Source organism: Colossoma macropomum, unplaced genomic scaffold (assembly GCF_904425465.1).
Source record: "Colossoma macropomum unplaced genomic scaffold, Colossoma_macropomum, whole genome shotgun sequence".
NCBI classification, from domain to species: domain Eukaryota; kingdom Metazoa; phylum Chordata; class Actinopteri; order Characiformes; family Serrasalmidae; genus Colossoma; species Colossoma macropomum.
Window position 1 is genome coordinate 7,210,898 of NW_023494791.1, and position 20,478 is coordinate 7,231,375.

The 20,478-nt window shown below is 38.9% G+C and overlaps 1 protein-coding gene across 1 annotated transcript; it reads right to left on the reverse strand.

The window, feature by feature from the left end:
- Positions 1–370: 370 nt before the first annotated feature.
- Positions 371–19,842, reverse strand: abcg2c (ATP-binding cassette, sub-family G (WHITE), member 2c). Its single transcript, XM_036573738.1, has 16 exons — positions 19,638–19,842; positions 17,114–17,313; positions 14,156–14,215; positions 13,068–13,185; positions 12,340–12,495; positions 10,347–10,504; positions 8,982–9,133; positions 8,480–8,572; positions 8,054–8,229; positions 6,587–6,738; positions 6,059–6,148; positions 5,852–5,976; positions 4,845–4,999; positions 3,159–3,248; positions 3,029–3,081; positions 371–1,771 (listed from the first exon to the last, which is right to left on the reverse strand). The coding sequence occupies exons 1-16, from the start codon at positions 19,653–19,655 to the stop codon at positions 1,624–1,626; spliced, it is 1,944 nt and encodes a 647-aa protein (XP_036429631.1). The 5' UTR covers positions 19,656–19,842; the 3' UTR covers positions 371–1,623.
- Between the last annotated feature and the right edge of the window lie 636 nt (positions 19,843–20,478).

A 20,478-nucleotide genomic window follows, 5' to 3' on the forward strand; every position in this document is an offset into this window, starting at 1 on the left:
TCCCACACATCCAGAAAACCTGGAAATACACAGACTACATACATGGTTCCTCAAGGGTTCTTTAGTAAGGAAAATGATTCTGCATAGAACCATGAATACTCAGAGAACCCTTTACATGATTAAACGGTTCTTTGAATGGTGACAGCGTTCTTCAGACTGATGGAGAATGTGTTGAATATGGTTCTATGTAGCATCTAAAAGGGTTCTTATATTATTACAAGCTTGACATCACACCAAAGAAGAACTCTTTTTAGTGCTATATAGAACCCCTTTCCAAAAGGTTCTATATAGAACCATATTGAACACATTCTCCATCAATCTAAAGAACACTTTAATCATGCAAAGGGTTCCTTGAGCATTCATGGTGCTATATAGAATCATTTTCTGTACCAAAGAACCCTTGAAGAACCTTCTTTTTAAGTGTGTAGTTTTCCAGTCATGGAAAACACCTGGAAAATAAGAAAAATCATAAAATGTCTTGAAAATATTAAGTCTTTATAGATAATATAAATATAATACGTCCGTTAAAAGTGTAAAAAGGCTGGATTAAACCACAGAAATAAAACCATGTATTTTTAGCTGCCAGAACCCAGTTTGAGCGTCCATACATACCTATTGTAGTTTGTAAGGCTGTGGTGTTAGACGTGGACAGAATTGTGGTCACGCCATGTTGAGGCTACATTCTTACAGTGTGTAACACTCATAATTTAGTAGAACTTGCGGTGAAATGAAGGATGATTGGCTGAGGAATGGCTTCTGTGATGGTCAGTATGTTACTCAGGGGCCTTTAGGGGCTGTGTTGTTGACTTTAATGCTAAGGATGAAATCATTCTGAGATGACCTTTCAACAAGTGTATATCTAAAAACAGCAGTTCTGGAATTTGTCCTGGAAAATGATTTCCTAAAAAGAGTGGGAGCCCTGATTACCACTGTCATTTACACAACACCCCCGAGTTTGTGAAGAATTGGAGTCTCCGCAGCTGCGTCCCAATTCAGCGGCTGCGTCCTTCGGAGGCTGCATTTAAAGGCCGACTGCATCACAGCGGTGCAACTAGGCTGTCCCATTTCGAAGGCTCCTTCATATGTGGCTGAGAAATGTGTCCTTCTTTTCCACGGCAACAAAGGATCCAACGGGTGGATCCTTCGCCAGCCAACGTATCCCGAGGTTCATTGCGTGGAGATTTGAGAACATGGTGTCAGCAGAGGAGTGAACGGCGGCTGAGGAGACACTTTTAAATGCATGTATTGGGTTTAAACTGAGTCGAATAGCTAAAGATACAAATGTTAAAGAAGCCCATGTGGTCTTTAGCTAAATTTACGCTAACGTGCGGGCAGCCAATGAATGAAAAAATAAAAAAAGTAAAACCAAAGTTTGTGGCTCCATCTTTAAAGAACTTTAAAACTTGACAGGAGCAGCGTTACGTGATGTAGCAGTAAGGGCGGGAACAGTGGTGCTGTGACTCAAACAGGAAATCCGACACAGAGCAGACCATCTCATTTAGTTCAGCCTTCACAGGTCTAAACAGCCTTTGAAGGACACACCTTCGTAGACCGTGTCCTTCGAAACATGCAGACCCTGAACTGGGACACAGCTCGTACGTGTGTGGTCAGCACAGTCCACCCTCACTTCCAGCGTTTGATTCGTCGGAGCTGCACGTAGGCCAACACCAAACATACGCACATGATACCGGCCAGGGCCACCTGGTTCTGCCAGAAGCCCCAAGTGCTGTAGTCAATCTCCTGATGGTCCAGATACATTTCACCGGTCATTCTGACATGGAGAGAATTTCAATGAGCATTTAAAGTATTTCATTTAAAATCATTGTTCATTGTTTCATAATATGACATATTTCTAAGTGAAACAGTATCAGGGAGGGTCTCTGAGCTACCTCAGTGTTTTCTCTCAATAGCTACGTTTACATGCAGCCTAATAATTCGTTAATAATCCGACTAACAGCTCAATCGGAATAGAACACGTTCATGTTTACATCTCAACTGAAACAGGCTAGTCCGATTAAGGTCATTCGTAATACAGTTTCTATCTGATTGATCGAGGTGGATAATCCTGTAAATAATCGGTTAAATTGAAATAGAATCTGATCTTTAAAAGACGGCGGTGGGGCGGACGTCCAGTTTATGTGTCTCAGAACACGACGTCTTCCTCTCGGCCTTCTTTAATAAGGACATGTGAAGGACGTTTTCCTGAGTCTGACATCATTTTAAAGGAATTAAAAACACAAGCACTGCTCACTGCTGCTCATCTCACTCTGACTGGACTCACGTGATGCTTGTTGTCATGGTAACGTCTACACTAAGTGGTTCTTAACGCATAAGCGTAATTTTAGATCTGATTACTTGTAAGGAGAATGTAAACAGATATTTTCCATCAGATTGTTGAGTAGAGTGAGAATAAACACCTAAGTCTTAATCTATAACTGGAATGTATTCAATCGGATTGGCAAAAATCTTTGCATGTAAACACAGCCAATGATAAGTGGAGGTGGTGGATGGGGGGTGAAAAACGATATCAAACGTTTAATGTTTAATGATATCAGTTATTTTCCTATCTGCTGGTGCGTGGTGATGTGAACTGTTTAGATAAGTGCACAGGTAGTAACTCACGGATATTGGGTTGTAGGGTGTACAGTGGAATCGGGTAATGGTGTAAAGTGTATTGTTGTGGTTTACTGTAATGTTTGTGTTTGTCTGATCGTCATCTTTCCCTCCCCCTAACCCCTTATTTTCCCATGGAGCTGCTATGATGCAAGAAAAAATTCAGGGAAATCTGACAATAAAGCGTATTGCATCATTTCATTACCAAAACTCAAAAGACATTTTAGTTGTGCAACAAAAAAACATTACATTTTGATGGAAGATCTTTTTCTTTTAAATGACATAATATGATAAAATAGCACTTAATATGACCAAAACCATGAACTGACAACAGGAAAAAATGTCCATTCTGATTTCACGATGACTTGCATCTATTGTGTGAGACAGGTGGTGAGACAGATCATGTGTGACTTACGTGGTGTAGTTGCTGGTGAACACTAGACCTTTCAGCTCATTGATGGCCAGGGCCTGAGAAAGCACAGGTTGTGGTTTACTGATGGACTCGCACAAGCAAATCATTGTGTGACTGTGGCTGGGAAACTTACGTTGAAGCCATAGCGGAATATACTGATCCACTTCAGCCAAGACATCCAGCTGAGCATTGAGTTCAGGTTCACCAGGAATCCTCCAAACACCTGAGAAACACAGAGACAACACAGTTACACTGAACAAAGACAACAAGCAGTAATGAGAGGTTGAGAATGTCTCACAAACAAAACTTGTATTCAGTGTTTTGCAATGAGGTCTAAAGATATTCAGGAGGTTTTCATGGGCAGCTAAACAACAGACAGTTCAGACCACATGGCGTGACTTGGTGACACTCTACTCGTGTTATTGTGTCTGATAACAGCATGTTTTTCACCATACGTGTCATTCTGCTGGTTACAGAGTACACTGGTAGCTTTACTTTAAACTGCTGCTACCATTTAACCATAATTTAACCAAAACAATAGAAAAATGGACAAATTTAAAAGCTAAAAGCTTTTACTTATACATTACTTATTACATCTACTTTCATCTAACTAATCAGATTTTTGAACTATCCCCATTAATTTTCTAATGTGATTTTAAATCTATTGTTTTAATCATGTTTTTACTTTACTTTTTTGAACAACTCTGTATTTTCTGACTCTGTATTTTCTCATTTGTAAAGCACTTTGAATGACAGCAGTGTATGAAAAGTGCTATATTAATAAACTTGCCTTGCCATTAATACAGATGTTGCAAGTGTTACATGATATATGTATGTGGTAACGACATATGTTTCCATTTTATTGTGGAAACAAAGTTACCAATATTTACAGAATTACCAATATTGTTACATATTCTTGTGTCTCATCAAAGTATCTCAGCTCCAAAATGGAAACTTTACAGGAGGAGGAAAAAATGCTCTTAAATGTAAATAGATGATTACAGTGTTTTCCAGGTAATACTGGATAATTTCTGTTGCTCATTTCATGATAAAATTCTAACACATTGTAAAAGTACAGGTGGCATAAAAAATATACAGACAAAGGTGTTTTGGGTTACAGTAAATGCAAGGTTACATTAAATGCAGCTCAGTGCACTTCAGACAGACATGGAACAAACATAGAAACAACAGAAAATAAAAGTAAAAACAAGCAAGGAAAACCTAATAATATATTAATAATGAGTTAAATAAGGAATTTTAGTTCAGTAGAACAATAATATAGGTCAATGATATCAGTACTGTTAAAAAATATACAGACAAAAGTGGAGGTACAGGGTTTTTCTCTGAAAGTGATGATATATTTGAATTACTGTTCAGGGCTTCTTCTTCATTTTTCTTTATTTTGCAGAACTGTTGTATAAAAGCCAAAGAACACTTGGCTCATGCTTGCACTCAAATCACAGCCGTTATTTGCGACAGCACTCCCTCTAGTGTTCTATTGCTTAAAGTGCCAAGGATCTGTTTTCTTTCAGAGCAGGATAATCTTGCTGTCGTGGGCACACAATGTACAAAAGTGTGTCAAAAGGATGCTCATTAGGATATCAGGCCACGCCCAGACTGTTCTAAGATTCTATTCTACAATTCTGCTGTTTTTTGAGTTTTATCATATTTCTATCTTGTATTTTTATTTTTTCAATGATCTTTTTATAACACTTTATTTTAGTGTTAGAAAAACACTTGAAATCTTTTTCTCTGTGTTTCCTGGGTTTTTCATTAGGCTACTCATAAGTTTCAGAGGCTGTACTGAGCTCAGACTCACCATCATAAAGACAAAGGGCAGGGCAATCAAAATGTTAGCCATGGCGAACGAGGCCACGCTGGCACTGACCAGAAAAGCCAGGCTGACCGCTGACAAACTGACCATACTCATAGTCACACAGTACAGGAAAAATGCTTCCACTTCAGGCTTTAGAGCTGGAAGAGAGAAGGCAAGCATTGTTATCACAATAATCTCAAAGCACAGAGACATATAATAAAATAAAATAAATAATAAAGATGGCATATTGTTGTTTTCAAATGTTCAAATGTTTAAAATTTTTTTTATTGGTCTTATGACAATTATATTAGATAATTATATTAGATCTGTCCATCATAATTATAATTACCATAATTATATTAGATCTGTCCATGCTGACAGCAACTCACATGTTAAGAGCCATTTTGTCCTTTCACCAAAAATCAAACCCCTTTGGGAGTCACAACATTTTATATCCGTTTTACCATCTCGGCTGTAAATATTGGAACAAGAAGCTGGAGAATGAGAAGCGACTTCAGTCTCGTAAAAAGTTGAACGTTGAGAGAACGTCACAATAAACTATTCTACTTTTGCAAAAGTTTCCTGACGGAGATGTGAGAAAAGTGGCTATAGCAGAGCTAAAGCTTAAAGCAGAGCAAAGTTAAGTCTGCATTTTAGTTTATATTATATTTTTTATCCTATACTAGGACATCAGCACATACTGAGACATATTTACAGCCAAGATGGTAAAATATACATAAAACGTTGAGGCTCCCGAGGTGGTTTGATTTTTGTTGAAAGCACAAAATGGCTCTTCTTAACGTTTGGGTTGCCGACCCCTGGCTTAGTTAATATCTTATTTTCTTTTGTATATGTGTTACAGTCCGTGCGCTCGCCTGGCTTGTTCAGTATGTTGCATGTCAGACATCCGTGACACACATTCCTCACAAGTGTAACACTCTGATTCTGATTTATTGCTGATATTTGATTACATTGCCTGTTCTGCACTCAGTCCGAGTTCGTCCACTCACCCATCATGAAGTAGGGGATGGCGGAGAAGATGAAAACTGGGAGGATGCGGTTTGGAATGAGGTCAGCAAACACTTTGGACAGGAAGTACACAGACGTGCGATAGTAGCCACTCGAATTCTCGTGGCTGTGGATGAAAAAGGGAGTCAGGAAATGGGCTTCGGAGCAAACCCTGCATCCAATATCAACAGCAGACACCACGGCCTTACATGAAGAGCACTCTCTCACTGATGAAGAGCTCCACTGCAGACAGGTTACCAAAGACCATGTTGATGACCAGGAAGAAGAACGCTCCAGTCCTGAAGGAAGAACAAACACTGGTCACTAAGAAAAGCTATAACAGAAAATTCAGCAATATCCTCCAGTGTTCCTGTAAGGGGGTAACTCTACATGATCTTCCTCACTCAGGGGGCCGGCAAAGACTGTCATACTAGTTTTAATCAACTCTCCTCAGGTTGCATGTTAGCACTGTTGTCCTATGGATTGACTGATACCTTACAGGTGGTGATCTTTATCAAATAGGGCTTTTTCTTTGTCTTTATTTTTCCTTTTTATGTTCTTTTTGCTTTTTTTATTTATTTAAAGCCCATTGAACTACCTTTCTGTATCAAACGTGCTATATAAATAATCTTCCTTTGCCTTGATTAATTTCTTAGCATCTGGATGGCTGTTAAACCTGAATCCTGAATCGGGCTTATATTAATAGGATAATAAGAGGAAAGTGTGTGTGAGCTCACCTGTTCTGTAGAGCCTCTGGTAGTGAGTTGGGAATCTGATAGTAGATCAGTCCCACTAGAACACCGAAGAAAATGTTGAGGAACAGCTGCGCGTAGGAGGTCTGAGGGTTCCGCAAGATGTTCTTCACTGTGCGGGCGCTCACCAGCATGAGCTGCAGAACAAAGGAGAACAATATAGAACAAAACTCATTTCAGAAACATAGTGAAGTTTAAGTATCTATTTACTTAAGTATATATTAACTTAAAAGCAAATAATAGACTAAATAGCTAATAATAATAATAATAATAGCTAATAATAAATTAAAGCTATTAACACCAATAAGAGGTATCCCCACTAACTTCCACTCACTGTTAGCCACTTTGCTATTAATGCCTGGAGTGCTCCTTCAAATAATAATAATAGTAATAGTAATAATAATAATAATAATAATAATAATATACAGTATACTTATTAAATGCAGCTCAGTGCACTTTAGACAGAAATGGAATAAAAAAAGAAACAACCGAAAATAACACAAGAAGTAAAAACAAGAAATAATAATATATTAATAATGATGAGTAAAATAAGGAATTTGAGTTCAGCAGAACGATAATTTAGGGCTATGATATCAGTTTTGGCAGATAATTGCTTAAACAAATTATCGCAGCGTTTAGATTTGACCACCATTTCAAACTGACATTTGATGACATATTTATTGTACTCTGGAAGAGCTGAATGTTTCGGCGATGCTGAGTTACTGTGATAATATATCAGCATTTTACTTATTTTACTGTATTTGTAACTGTACAGAAATAAATATTTCTATGTATTGTTAATCCAGGTAGATTTAGTCAATTTCTGCATTTTATAAATGTTTATGCATCTGTATTAACAGATCTGTATATGAAAAATATTGCCTACATGTCCCATATTGATGCTTCCCAACAACAAATAAAACAATGTTAAGTTCAATGATCTTAGACCAGGGGTGAACAACTCTGGTCCTGGAGGCAAAAGCAAAAATGAACAATTTTTTTCAAATTAATGAAATTATTATTTTTAGTTTTTATTACAGTTTTTATTACATTACATTTTTATTACACTAATACATTATTATACATTATTTATTCATTTTTATTACAATAAGTATGGGAAATTTATGATATTTCATTCAATCTTTAGGTCAGGTGGGACTGCTAACAAAACAAAAGAAAATAAAATTTCATTGTGAACTAAATACGAAAGGTACACATATGGGTACTGTTAGATGCTCATCCAGGATATAACTACACAAAATATCATCACTTTACACCAATCAGCACACATTCTTTGGTATTTTTCCTCATCATACTACATTTAGTTGTTGGGCATGAATGTGTTAATGGTTATAAAACCAAATAAAGAGTGTTCAAAGGTAAAAAAGTACAGTGAGATGTTCCTCATATGAGATATATGAACACTGCCTGACATACTGAGACATTATTTACCTGGTAATAAAAGGGTGTGGCATAGTTGGCTTCTTTACTGGCCGGTCTGCTCTCGGGCTTCAGCCCCTCTGTCAGTTCCTGGAGCTGCTCAGTAACTCTGCAGCACTGCGGAGACTGTCTGTACTTTACAGCCAGAGGATTCTCACTGACCACCAGTTCACCACCGTTCACATTCTCTACACAAACACAGGGGACAGTACAGCTGTCTAATCTACAGTATCACCAAGAGCTGTGTTCTACAGGAAAGAGTGGCTGTACCATTGTTCAACATTTAAACAACATAAAATTTACAGGTTTGTTAGAGGAGAATTCCACCAATTTTTCTAAAATTCTGCATAATTCAGTAGTTGAGATGTAAACAAAGTCATTCAGAGAGGTGAGTGTAGTTTTATATAACTCAGTTTCTTCATAAGCTGCACTCATTACCTGATTTGACAGAATCAGCTTGAGGAAGCAAGGTTTCGTTGATGATGTCAAGGAAGAAATCTGCTGGGTTATTGAACGGACCACATTTGTAACCTATGAGAAAGAACACACCTTTAAGTCTCACAAGACTTAAGACTCAAGTATCACAGCAAAACAACAGCAATGTTTCATCTTAAATTAGGTTCTCATTGCAGGCTCTGCAATGATCTTTGGATTCAGGACCGTTTCAGTAGATTCAGTGATGATTAACACTGGGGTGTTGAGGTGTTTTAGTCTGCGTAGCAACGCTGATTTTAATAAAAAAAACATTATTATAACTCTTATAACTAATTTACTTGACATATAAAAACTATGAATAAGCTATGGTGGCCCGTAGGTTAAGAATGCTCAAATAATGTTTTACCAAGTATTAATTCGTAACTGATTTATTGAAAATTTCCAGTAATCATTTGATGTAGTTTCAATGTAGGAATCATAGACCTTTAAATGCTTTATCTAATACCTAGTCCTTCAAAATAGCTTATGGCTTTGTCTGCAGAGCCTGCGTAGATGATCTCTCCCTTATTCATGAGCGTGAGGTGGTCGAACTGTTGGAAGATGGAGTAGCGAGGCTGGTGAATTGAGAAGATGATAGTTCTCCCGTTCCTGGAGAGCCTGCATGGGAATACAGCACATTTGTGAGGTTGGTTAAGTTGAAGTGAAATGCATGATTGTTTGTTTTTAGTGGCAGAAACTTCATGGAAGCGTTTCAGGGAGGGGAAGAACTACTAACCATCCAAGTGAATTTCAGGCTGGTGTGTTTGCATAAACCGAGGACGTGATCTAAGTAGTTCTAGAAAAAACTGTTAAGTGAATGTGGTGAGGAGGTGCATTAAACGACCCATATTCTACACCTTTCTTGTACTTTTCGAGAAGGTCTGGCTGTAGACATGCACTCTCAGCCTGACATGCACTGCCAGCCTATTAGTGATGTCACTGCGCGCTCTGCCACGACAGTGTTTTTGTCGGTTTTATGAGGGAAAACAGTGGACCACGTACTGCTGGGCAACAAGAGTTACACTGAATGTATACTAAGGTTGTCATATTGATAACAAGACAACTGAATATGGAAACTTTCTAAATAAAACCTACCACAATGAATGAATGTGAAGGTTTATTTGCAGAAATAAATGGTGATGGTTTTGCTTCCTAATGGGAACTGGCTTGATGGTTGCCAACAAACAGATGTATCTGGAATCTGTCCCAGAACATCTAATTAAATTATCTGAATCCTTTACATGGTGATATCAACCCATCAGGAAAACAGAGAATACCATTAGCGACTACCGAACACCACCAACCAACAGACACTTTTAAAGGATTCATTACATTAAATGAAACTCTCTGGCTGAGCTATGGATGAAAAATGGAATAAGTGATGATATCACTAAGCAGAAGCAGCCAAATGTTAACGTGCCGTTGGGCTGTTTCTGCCGTTGTGGCAGAGAGTGCATGTGCAGGTGACGTCACTGGGGCTGAGAGTGCATCTCTCTGAGAGTGCATGTCTGCAGCCAGGCTCTATTGGTACTTTCCCTGAGTTGTAAGTTATTTTTACATGACCAGGCTATTTTTGGTACTGCACCTTTAAGATTGATATGTGTAAATGACATGCAAATGTAAATGGCTTGTAAATGTAAATACTGTTCGGATTGGCTGCCCTGTATGGTGCCTTGTCCAAAATGCAAATCCTCAGCGATGTTCGAATGTGGATGTTTGGATGGCTGCAATGACACATTTGCTTCCCCACAGTGAGGAGCAGCAGTATGTTTAATAACTACTGCTGTCTACAGACCGTCTGGGCAGAATGAAGGAGGAGTGCCATGCTTACTTATGCAGCAGAGCGATGATCGCATTAGCAGTGTTGGAGTCCAGGCCCGTGGTGGGCTCATCCAGGAAGAGGAGAGAGGGGGAGGTGATGAGCTCCATGCCAATACTGCACCTTTTCTTCTCCCCACCAGATACACCTCGCAAAAACATCGTGCCTATCTGAGAGCAAGAGAAATGGAAAAATGTGTACTGAGAGGCTGATATAATAAAGCTATTGTTGCTGTCAAAACAAAACCTTTCATCTAAAAATAAAACATTATTAGTACATAAAATGCATATAGGACAGAAAGCAGTGATGTGCAAGTTCATCACAAAGAAGTGATATTTGATATTTTACCCTATCAGCTTTTTAGATTTTCGTAAAAAAAAAAACGCTAATTTCCAAATTTGCTGCCTGCAACACATTCCAATAGTTATGACTGGGCCAATGTAAGACTTGGAAATGTGTGAAATGTTCAAAAACACTTGTTTTGAAACTTTCCACAGGTAAACAGGTGAAGAGGAAACACAATGATTGGGTATGAAAGGAGCATTCACACAAGGCTGTCACCACTTTGAGAAAAACTGCACAAGATAATAGTCTAACAGTTTAAGAACGTTTTTCAACATGTGACTGCAAAGAATTTAAGCATTTCACCATTTACAGTTCATTGCATTATTAGGTTTAGCGAATCCAGAGAAATCTCTGTGTGCAAAGGGAAAGGCTAAAAAAACAAAACTGAATGCCCATGACCTTCGATGACTCAGATGGCACTGCATTAAAAACCAACAACATTGAGAAACACCGCCAACTTCTCTCGGTTTCTGGAAAGAATGTAGATCGTGTTCTCCAGGCTAAAAAAGAAAAGGGCCATCTTGATTCTTACCAATGCAAAGTTCAAAAGCCAGCACCCATCAAGGTATGAGGGTGTGTTAGTGCCAATACTTGCCCATCTGTGAAGGCACCATTAATGCTGAGAGGTACATACTCAATCTGAAGCAACATATGCTGCCATCTAGACATCGTCTTTTTCAGGAACATGCCTGCTTGTTTCAGCAAGACAATGCCAAGCCACACTCTACATGTGTTACAACAGTACGGCTACATAGTAAGAGAGTGTTGGTGCGAGACTGGCCTGCCTGCAGTCCAGACCTGTCTCCCACTGAAAACGTGTGATGCATGCACGTGTGACGACAACAGGAGCTGAAGTGTTACACCAAACAAGAATCAGAAAAAATCCTGTCACAACTTTTTCAGAACATGTCACAAACATTAAATTGGAGAAAAAGCATGTACATGCAAAAAAAAACATAAAAGTTAATTAGTTAAAACATTATATATCTGGTTTTTGTACTGTTTTTAATTGAATACAGGTCAAAAAGGATTTGTTGTCTATTTTTAGATCATTGTTGTCTATTTTTTATTTATTTTTTCCTACTGTCCCAGCATTTTTCAGAATTGGGTTTGTAAGGTTTTTAATACCTAGTAGTAATTTTTGACAATTTCTGTTTATCCAGTCATAACGAAATGCTCTCACGATGTAATAAGCATAAAAAAATTGGATTTAAAAAGGTTTTAATCTCAGCAACAATACCTGATTGTGTATTCAACATACTGGGCTGGAGGTTAGGGATCTAGCCTTGTGACCAGAAGGTCGCTGGTTTGATCCCCTCAGCCAACAGCACGTGACTGAAGTGCCCTTGAGCAAGGCACCTAACCCCCCAACTGCTCCCCGGGCGCCGTGGATAGGGCTGCCCACCGCTCCGGGCAAGCGTGCTCACTGCCCCCTAGTGTGTGTGTTCACTAGTGTGCATGTATGTGGGTGTTTCACTGCATGGATGGGTTAAATGCGGAGGTCTAATTCCTCTGTGTATTGAATTCAGAACCATTAGCCAACTGCAAACACACTATACTCCAAACATCCTGTCCATTAGAAACACTAAGACACTCAAATCATTTCCGCATGCTTACTACACATCTGATTCTGAGAAAAGTGAACACGAAGTGTCAGTACTTTGGTGTCAGCGCAGTCTTTCAAGCCCAGTTCCTGAATGACTGATTCAACCTTCATGGCTTTGTCTGAGGAGCTGTGGTCTGCTGGTGAGAGCTGGAGATTAGCGGAGAAAGTGAGGTTCTCCCTAATAGTGAGGGTACCCATCAGAACATCATTCTGGAACAAGAAAAGACACAAAAGGACTTTAACACAGCAGCGTTCAGAATTACTGGCACAGTTGGTAAACATGCCTTGAAGTTTGTTATTACTGTCATTTTGCTATACTGTTTAAATGTAACTGCATAATTACTCAGTTTTCCTGAGGTTTGATAAGTTGGAACAGGCCAAATAAATCTCCAATAATGCCAACATTTGAAAAACACTATGGAAAACTACAAATTCAATGATTTTATTCAGTGTTTCACACAGTGCACTGCACCAAATCCAGTTAAAGATTAATAATTATGCTCTCCTTATAATGAAACACAGTGCTTTTTAGGTACTGATGATTTCCAAGAAAAACATATTGCAACATGACGTAATTTATTACAATAACGATATCATCATATTCCTGAGCTCTAGCGATAAGTGAGAAATAATTAACATAAAATTACATCATGATTTTTTTATTGCTGCTGAAATCTGTTACCTATGATAGTTAACTCGTCTCCACTTCGAAAGGACAAAAGTAATTGCAAATAATTCCTTTCACACAGGACAACAGCAGTAACAGCAGCCTGAACTCTCACCTGAACCACATAAGCAGAGGAGAGTCTGAGGCTGGAGGTCACAATCGCACCGTCCACCAGAACCTGCCCCGATTTCAAGCCTTGAGGATCTTTCCTTCCCGCAATTACATCTAGAAGTCTACAGCAGGAAACGATAACGATAACATTCATAAACACAGAGCTGATAAGTAAATCAATTCAGCGCAGAGTTATAGCTGATACACAGAGGCGTCTCTGGCACAGAAAGCCTGGTGGGGCACAATAAACTGTAGGGGCAGCAGCCAACTCATCAATGAAACTGCACACAGACTTGATCCAAACACAAACGCACTCACAAATTAACCTAACGTGGTGCAGGAGTTGGTGGAAGTGGAGACAAGGAATATGAATGAGATGATAACTACATTAGATCTCACAAAACCTGGTTAGCAGTTTACGAGTTTACGATCACTGTGGTCTCCAACTACATATCCAAAGCAACATATCAGAGCAGGGAAACACCCTTTCTGGGCTTTAGGAATAACACGCCCTGTAATAATGATGAATAACTCACCAGTGACAGTCACTGCTCGAAAGACAAGATGCATGACGATCTTTCATCTGGACAAACTTGTCAAAACCTTTTCTCTCAGAGACCACCAATCCATGAAGGAATTCCAGTGATAGCATAGCAAAGCCAGGCAAGGAAAGCAAGAGACTGCTTTTAGCTACACTCACAGTTAGCCATGTTTTTCTCTTGAACCTCTCTGGACTGAAGGAGCAGTTTTTGTCCTTTCCAGACTGAATGGTGTTGAAATCCTCTGGCTGGTGTATCCCAAACGTTTAATCTCTAATTTCTGCTCAAATTGCTGGCACCAAATTGAGCTTTTATTGTGTTTTCGACTTGACTCATTATATTGCCTTGCTAATATGAGCGGCTACCACAACTGATGAGGAACAATGGCCAGGCCCCGCCGGCCTCTAATGTAGAGACGCCTCTGGTTATACAAAACAACTTAAATGAGAACAGTTTAATCCTCTGAATGCACTGCATGATTTAACACAGCAGAAACGCTGCTGTTAACGAGAGTCTAATTAACCAGAGAAAAGAACAGAAAAATGTTACTCACGATGTTTTTCCACTGCCAGTGGGGCCCATGACTGCATTCATCCCAGAGTTCATAATACCACTGTAACATAAAAGCACATACTTTAAAAACACACAGGTAAACAAGTTTTCTGATTCATATCATTTCAAGCCAGACAGAAAAATCTATAGTCCTGTGGTGATATGGTGATAGTCCAGTGTTGAAATCATCTTCATACAGGCAGCCATTCAATTACAATATCAAGTCACATGAAAGGGTTAAGGCATCCCTCCTCAAATTGAATGTTTTGTTGATTTTCTAAGTGAAACTAAATTAACACATCCTCTACAGAGAACACACTTCTGCACATTTTAATAAGCAATCACTGCTTATTTGATGAATTTAACAATTAAAAAAAAACAGAAAATGTGGCCTGTGCAAAAGTTCTTTTTTTATGTATTTTTCCCAATGTGTTTAACCCCTTAAATGCCAGGGACCACCAGCAGGCCCAAGGTTTTAATACACACTTCTATAATCTAAGAATAGCTCAGCCAGTTTGCACTGAAGTCCCTGTAGTTACTGGATAATAAGCCTTAGTATGTAATAAGCCTGGGATTTAAAGGGGTTGAAGTCAGCAAATAAATAGAATTTGTGAACTAAAATGTGTAGAGAAATGCCATATTTAAGTTTGCTCCCTGTAGAAGATGTGTTACCTCTCCGAGGATACTGCTTCTGCTGCTGCACAGACTCAAATGATATTATAACCATTGCTTCAACTGTTTTTCACCATTTCTGTATTTTAATATTTTATACTAATGCTGTTTGCTACCCAGTGCCTCTTGCTCTTAAGGAGTTTTTCCTTGCCACCATCGCCATTGGTGACACTCATGGGGGCTTGGACCTGGATTTTTCTGTAAAGCTGCTTTATTACAACACCTTATTACACAGACTTTTTTGACTTGACTTTTTATTTGCACTTAGAAAATCAACAAAACATAATTTGACTGGGGGTGTTCAAATGTTTCGCATATGACCGTACATTACATAACTGTTTTATCAAAACTTTTTTTTCATTTTTCATTTTATACACTATTGAAAACACAACTTACTGATCACATTTTTAAAAATGTCACACAAATGGTGCAAAATTATTTTTTAATAAAATCTGAAAAATGACATCAACATCAATTCTAATTAAAAACACTTTTTTCCTTCTTCTGTAAACTTTCCATTTTTGAGAAAGAGAAACTTTTTTCAGAAACAAGGCTGATATAAACACTACTATTCAAAAGTTTGGAATTACTGTTTTGAATAACGTAAAACCAATTACTAAAAAGAGAATATTAATTTCTATCACAAAGAGGTAACATAGGAAAGGAACAGGCCATAGGCTGTGTGTATGGAAAATTCTAGCTGTAGTCAACTTTGAACCCACATGGAAAGTTACATAAGGTGACTTTGTAGGGAGGGACAGGGCAGCCTGGTACGAGCAGGATGAGACTGTTTTTTTAAAAAAAGAATATTATATACATTTTGATTTAAGAGTTACCAAGAAAGGTAAAGGTTTTGAGTATAATGGGGACTGATATGCACTGTAAAACCTGATGAGTTAAGTCAACTCAAATGATTTGAGGAAACTGATTACATCAAATGTTTTAAGTTCAATAACTCATTTACACTTAAGTAAATTGAGTAAATCGTACTAACTCCATTTGTTTTGTGGACATTAAAATGATTGAGTATTTGGGACTTAAGTTTAAAATGTTATTACATTATAGTTAACTAATTACAAATTAAATTCACCAATCAAGCTATTGTTTTGACAAATTTATATGGTACTGCAAAAACATGATCATAGACGTTTGTAACTAAGACTAGTCCCACCCTGATGTCACTATAGACCACCACACTAAACACTAACAACACAGACCACAACCCGGCCTCTTTCGCATTTAGCTATAACAGAACTGGTCTCAGCAGAGAGGAACGTAGTAACTCAGCTCTCTCAACATTGAGTTTTGCTCAGTGCTGACTCTCACAAACTCCAAACGTGACGAGGGAAGGGCTGGGGAGAATGACAACACACAGATGGTGAAGAGACACGCCCAATATGTAAATATGTGGTACTAAGAGCCAATAGGAATGATGTGAGTTTTACTCAAAAAGGTTGCATTGACCAAACACTTATCAAGTAAAGCTGAGAGTCTAAACTGAACTGCAATAAGGTTATTTAACTCAAAGATCCCGGTTGCCTGAAATCATGAAAATAAAATTATGAATAAAGCACGAAAGTCCAAATCATTTGAATGTAAACATTTATGCCATCTATCACATTAAGCCACACTAAATTTTCAGCAGTCTTTAGAAACAACCCATTATTGTCCTGTTTGTATTTGCATGTAAAGTCAAGTTAAATAAAAATAGTGAATATAATACATTTAAATAAAGTTAGCTTAATTCAAAATATGACAAAAAAACAATCTTACTCAAAATGACTGAGTTACTATCTTAACAATTCAATTTTGAGTTGATTAGATTTTTTCAGATTAAGTTACTCCAAATTTCTGTAGTATTTAAGTTGTATTAACTTAATTCTTTCATTAAGATGTGCAGTGAGTTTTACAGTGTGGTGCGGAAAAAAAAAGGGCAGGGGTGTCTTATCACCCCAAAGGATTATACAAAAGGGGATGTCTGAGCCTGTCTTTGCGTTTGGGTCTCCGGAGACCTCTTGCCATTTGATGCTGGAATAAAGTGGGGACCTTTTCCTTCTGTCCACAAAAACTCAGCGTCTGAAGTCTTTTTGAAAACTCAGAATTACGTTATTAGTGTAAGTGTACAGTCAGTGTTAGAGATCCAACTATATGTCCAGGCCCTGACCCGTAGGGCTGGCTCTGGGTTGCGACAAGCACCCTGCAAATGAGAGTGTTTTGTTACAAAAAATGCTTAGAAATTAAATTTGCACCAAGATGGCAACTTGGAATCAGACAGAATCCTACAAACCTGACATCTTTGAGGATCTCCTTCTCCACCCACGTCATGCTGAACATTCCAGCACGCTCTTTAACGCAGTAGCGGAGGTTGTAGAAGCTCACAGTGGGACCAGGGGCCGGAACGTTTAAGGCTGCTGTCTCTGAGTCTACAGATGGCTGCTCGCATTCTGCTGCCACCTCCATGGCAATGTCCTCCTTCGAGCTTCTGATCTGCAGAAGAAGTAGAGTGACAGGAGTGAAGGTAAGAGATTTAAAGACTCTTCAAGACTTTCTGTATATAGACTTCATTAGAAATACCTCCTTTGTATATCTACTCACTGACCACTTTATGAAGATTACCTACAGGTGTACGATTACAGACTGTAGCTCATCTCTACCCCATTCATTATTGGTCAGTTTCTGACCACAGAACCACTGTTGACCAGACACATTATATGGCCAAAGGTATCCAGACACCCTTCTAATGAGTATATTCAGCTACTTTAAGGTGGAGCGATTGTTGACACAGGTGTTCAGTTCTGCACTTAGCTTGTATAATCTCCATATAAATGCATAGACCAACAGACGCTCATGAGCCTAAAGTCGCTATGCCCAAAGCCAAGTGTTGGCTAGAGGGGTATTATGCCCCCCAGCACTGGGCTGTGGATCTGCATTCTCTGGAGTGATGGATTTCCATCCAATACCTTTGGGATGAGTTGGAATGATACAAAGAACAAAGAATACACAGATATCAACTTTCTTTGTTTATTCTTATTTTGGTTTCAAAGTTTGCAATTGGAGAATGAAGCAGTAATATATATTAATATATGTTTTATAACTATATTATTTTTAATATAGATAATACAGTAACACACACACATAACAATATACATATATAAAAAAAATCATGTGTATGTATTTATGTAAATATATTTATATATGTGTGAGTGTGTTGCTATATTATCTAAATTATAAATGCGCGCACACACACACACACACACACACACACACACACACACACAAATATGCATATTATCTAAGTCGCTTATCCTTCTGGGTCACGGGAGTGCTGGAGCCTATCTCAGCGGTCATTGGGCGGAAGGCAGGAAACACTTTGGACAGGTCGCCAGTCCATCACAGGACTTATAAATATATACACACATGTATATCACTGCTGTCAGAACAAAACCTTGTTACCAAAGTTACCAAAATAGTAACTTTACAGGAGAAGAAAAAAAACATACTGTACTTTTAATGTAAGTCAGTGGAACCAGACTTTTTTATAAGTAAGTTTGGGCCATTTCTTTTGGGCCATTCATCATGAAATTTACACACAATGTAAAGAGCATCAGGCATTTTCAAATGATGCCAAAAACTGAATATAAAAACGACAAAAATGGAGATATGGGGCTTGGTTCCGACAGCAGCAATATTTATAATATAGATAATATAATAAAATACTCACAAATAATTAAATATACATGTGTGTAATATATATATATATATATATATATATATATATATATATATATATATATATATATCGTTGAGATGCTTAGAACGCCCTCCTCAAACTGTCCACTACACGGAAAAAAGTCATGCAATGAATTTCCACACCACTGAATGTTAAGTCCGCACAATTTTTCCAACAGTAAGCAAAAATGACACAATTGCGTTGATGTAACATATTTTATTTATGTGAATTATGTTTTTGAATTCAAGGCATCACTTTTTTCAGTGTAGATATGCCTAATGCAAAAGGCTAAGCTATGCGAAGCTATACAGTAGCGGCGCTGGGGGCGTGGCCTCTTCCGGAAAAAGGACGTTTATTGTTGTGTTTGTTGTTGTTAGTCTAAGCTGTGTTTTGTGGTGTTTGTGCTTTCTTGTGTTGGGTTTTAGTGGCTACCATAGGGCGAAGATGCGTGGTTAACAGACTCCTCCACTGCTGTTCCGGCTGTTATTCATGTTCCTTTTCTTCTAGTGTAAATAAAGAGCAGAAATCATGGTGGCTTCTCTCTCCCGTGCCTCCTTCTTCACCACGGTGCTAGCTACTACAGCTACTATACGCTAGAGTAAGCTAATAACATGTAATAAACATGTTATATCGCTTTCTAAAGCTTCTACCAACACTGTTTGGCTCGGGTTTTAGCAAGACTAGCGCTTTAATTCGAGCGGATATTGCCTGGAAATAACATGTAGGATAAGCTAATTCAATCTTGCCCGCCGGCGTTTGTTCGAATTTTCCCGTTCCACCTTAAATGTGCAGCTGTTACGTTCTGGCGCCTGTAACAGCTGCACCATTTAAGGTGGAACGGGAAAATTCGAACAAACGCCGGCGAATAGGAAGCTGACTTCGGCCTTCTCTCAACGCATCTTTAGCACCTGCAGCTCAGTCGATTGTAAATGAAATGTAATGAAGATCAGCAGATATGTGTGCTATAGGTCAGCGCTAGAGGAGCCCGGCTGCTCCGTGCTTCCCGTATTCTTCCATTCTGAACGCAAACGTGCATGCTCGACTATATTAACTGTTATAGGCAGGAAAGTTAGTTACTTACCATTGTGTGGTGGCTCATGCAGGGCTTCGGCCTTATAGGGTCTCTCTGAAGTCTTGGAGACCTTAGTTAAGCATCGGACACATCTGTTGCGAGCACATGCTTCATATTGGCCGGTAGGATGGCCCTGGAGGCTGGATTGGGATAACAAACACCTCCTCCTACTCCCCCCAGCACAGACTGGCGTTTAACTTTCTAGGGCTGCGAGTCGATCTCTAAAAGAGTCGATTCCAGGCATTGGTGACTCGAGTTGATTTCGACGTTTTGTCACAGTGTCAGAGGTTGGCCGGTAGGGTGGCCCTGAATGCTGGGTTGAGATTACCAACACCCCTTACTCCCCCAGCATAGGCTGGGGCTTAATTTTCTAGGGCTGTGAGTCGATCTCTAAAAGAGTCGATTCCTTGATTCCAAGCATTCATGAATCGAGAGTCAGCTCCAAACTTTTGTCACAGTGTCAGAGGTTGGCCGGTAGGATGGCCCAAGAGACTGGATTAGGATAACCAACACCTCCTTTTCCCACAGCACAGGCCGGGGTTTAACTTTCTAGGGCTGTGAGTCGATCCCTGAAAGAAACGATTCCTCGAGTCGTGAATGGAGAGTCGACTCCGAAGCTTTGTCACAGTGTCAGGGGCGGAGCCAAGAGGTGGACAGAGGTGGCCAGTGCCACCCTGGACTGAAGCATGGACACCCTTCTGCCCAGCACAGTTATGTACAATGATACTGTCAGCCATCATTTAGAAAGCTTCAGATTTAGATTCAGAAGCTTTAGATTCGCTTGCACAGTGCGGTCTAGGGAGCCTTTTAATTATTAGACTCATGGATAACCTGCAGTGAATGCAACCTG

Excerpts from the sequence above, each read along its gene's own strand:
- abcg2c (XM_036573738.1), bottom strand. Across the intron at positions 8,573-8,981 it reads AAGCTATTTTGAAGGACTAG|GTTACAAATGTGGTCCGTTC; the intron begins GTATTAGATAAA and ends TCTTTCTCATAG. Across the intron at positions 5,000-5,851 it reads CATCCCCTACTTCATGATGG|CTCTAAAGCCTGAAGTGGAA; the intron begins GTGAGTGGACGA and ends TCTCTCTTCCAG.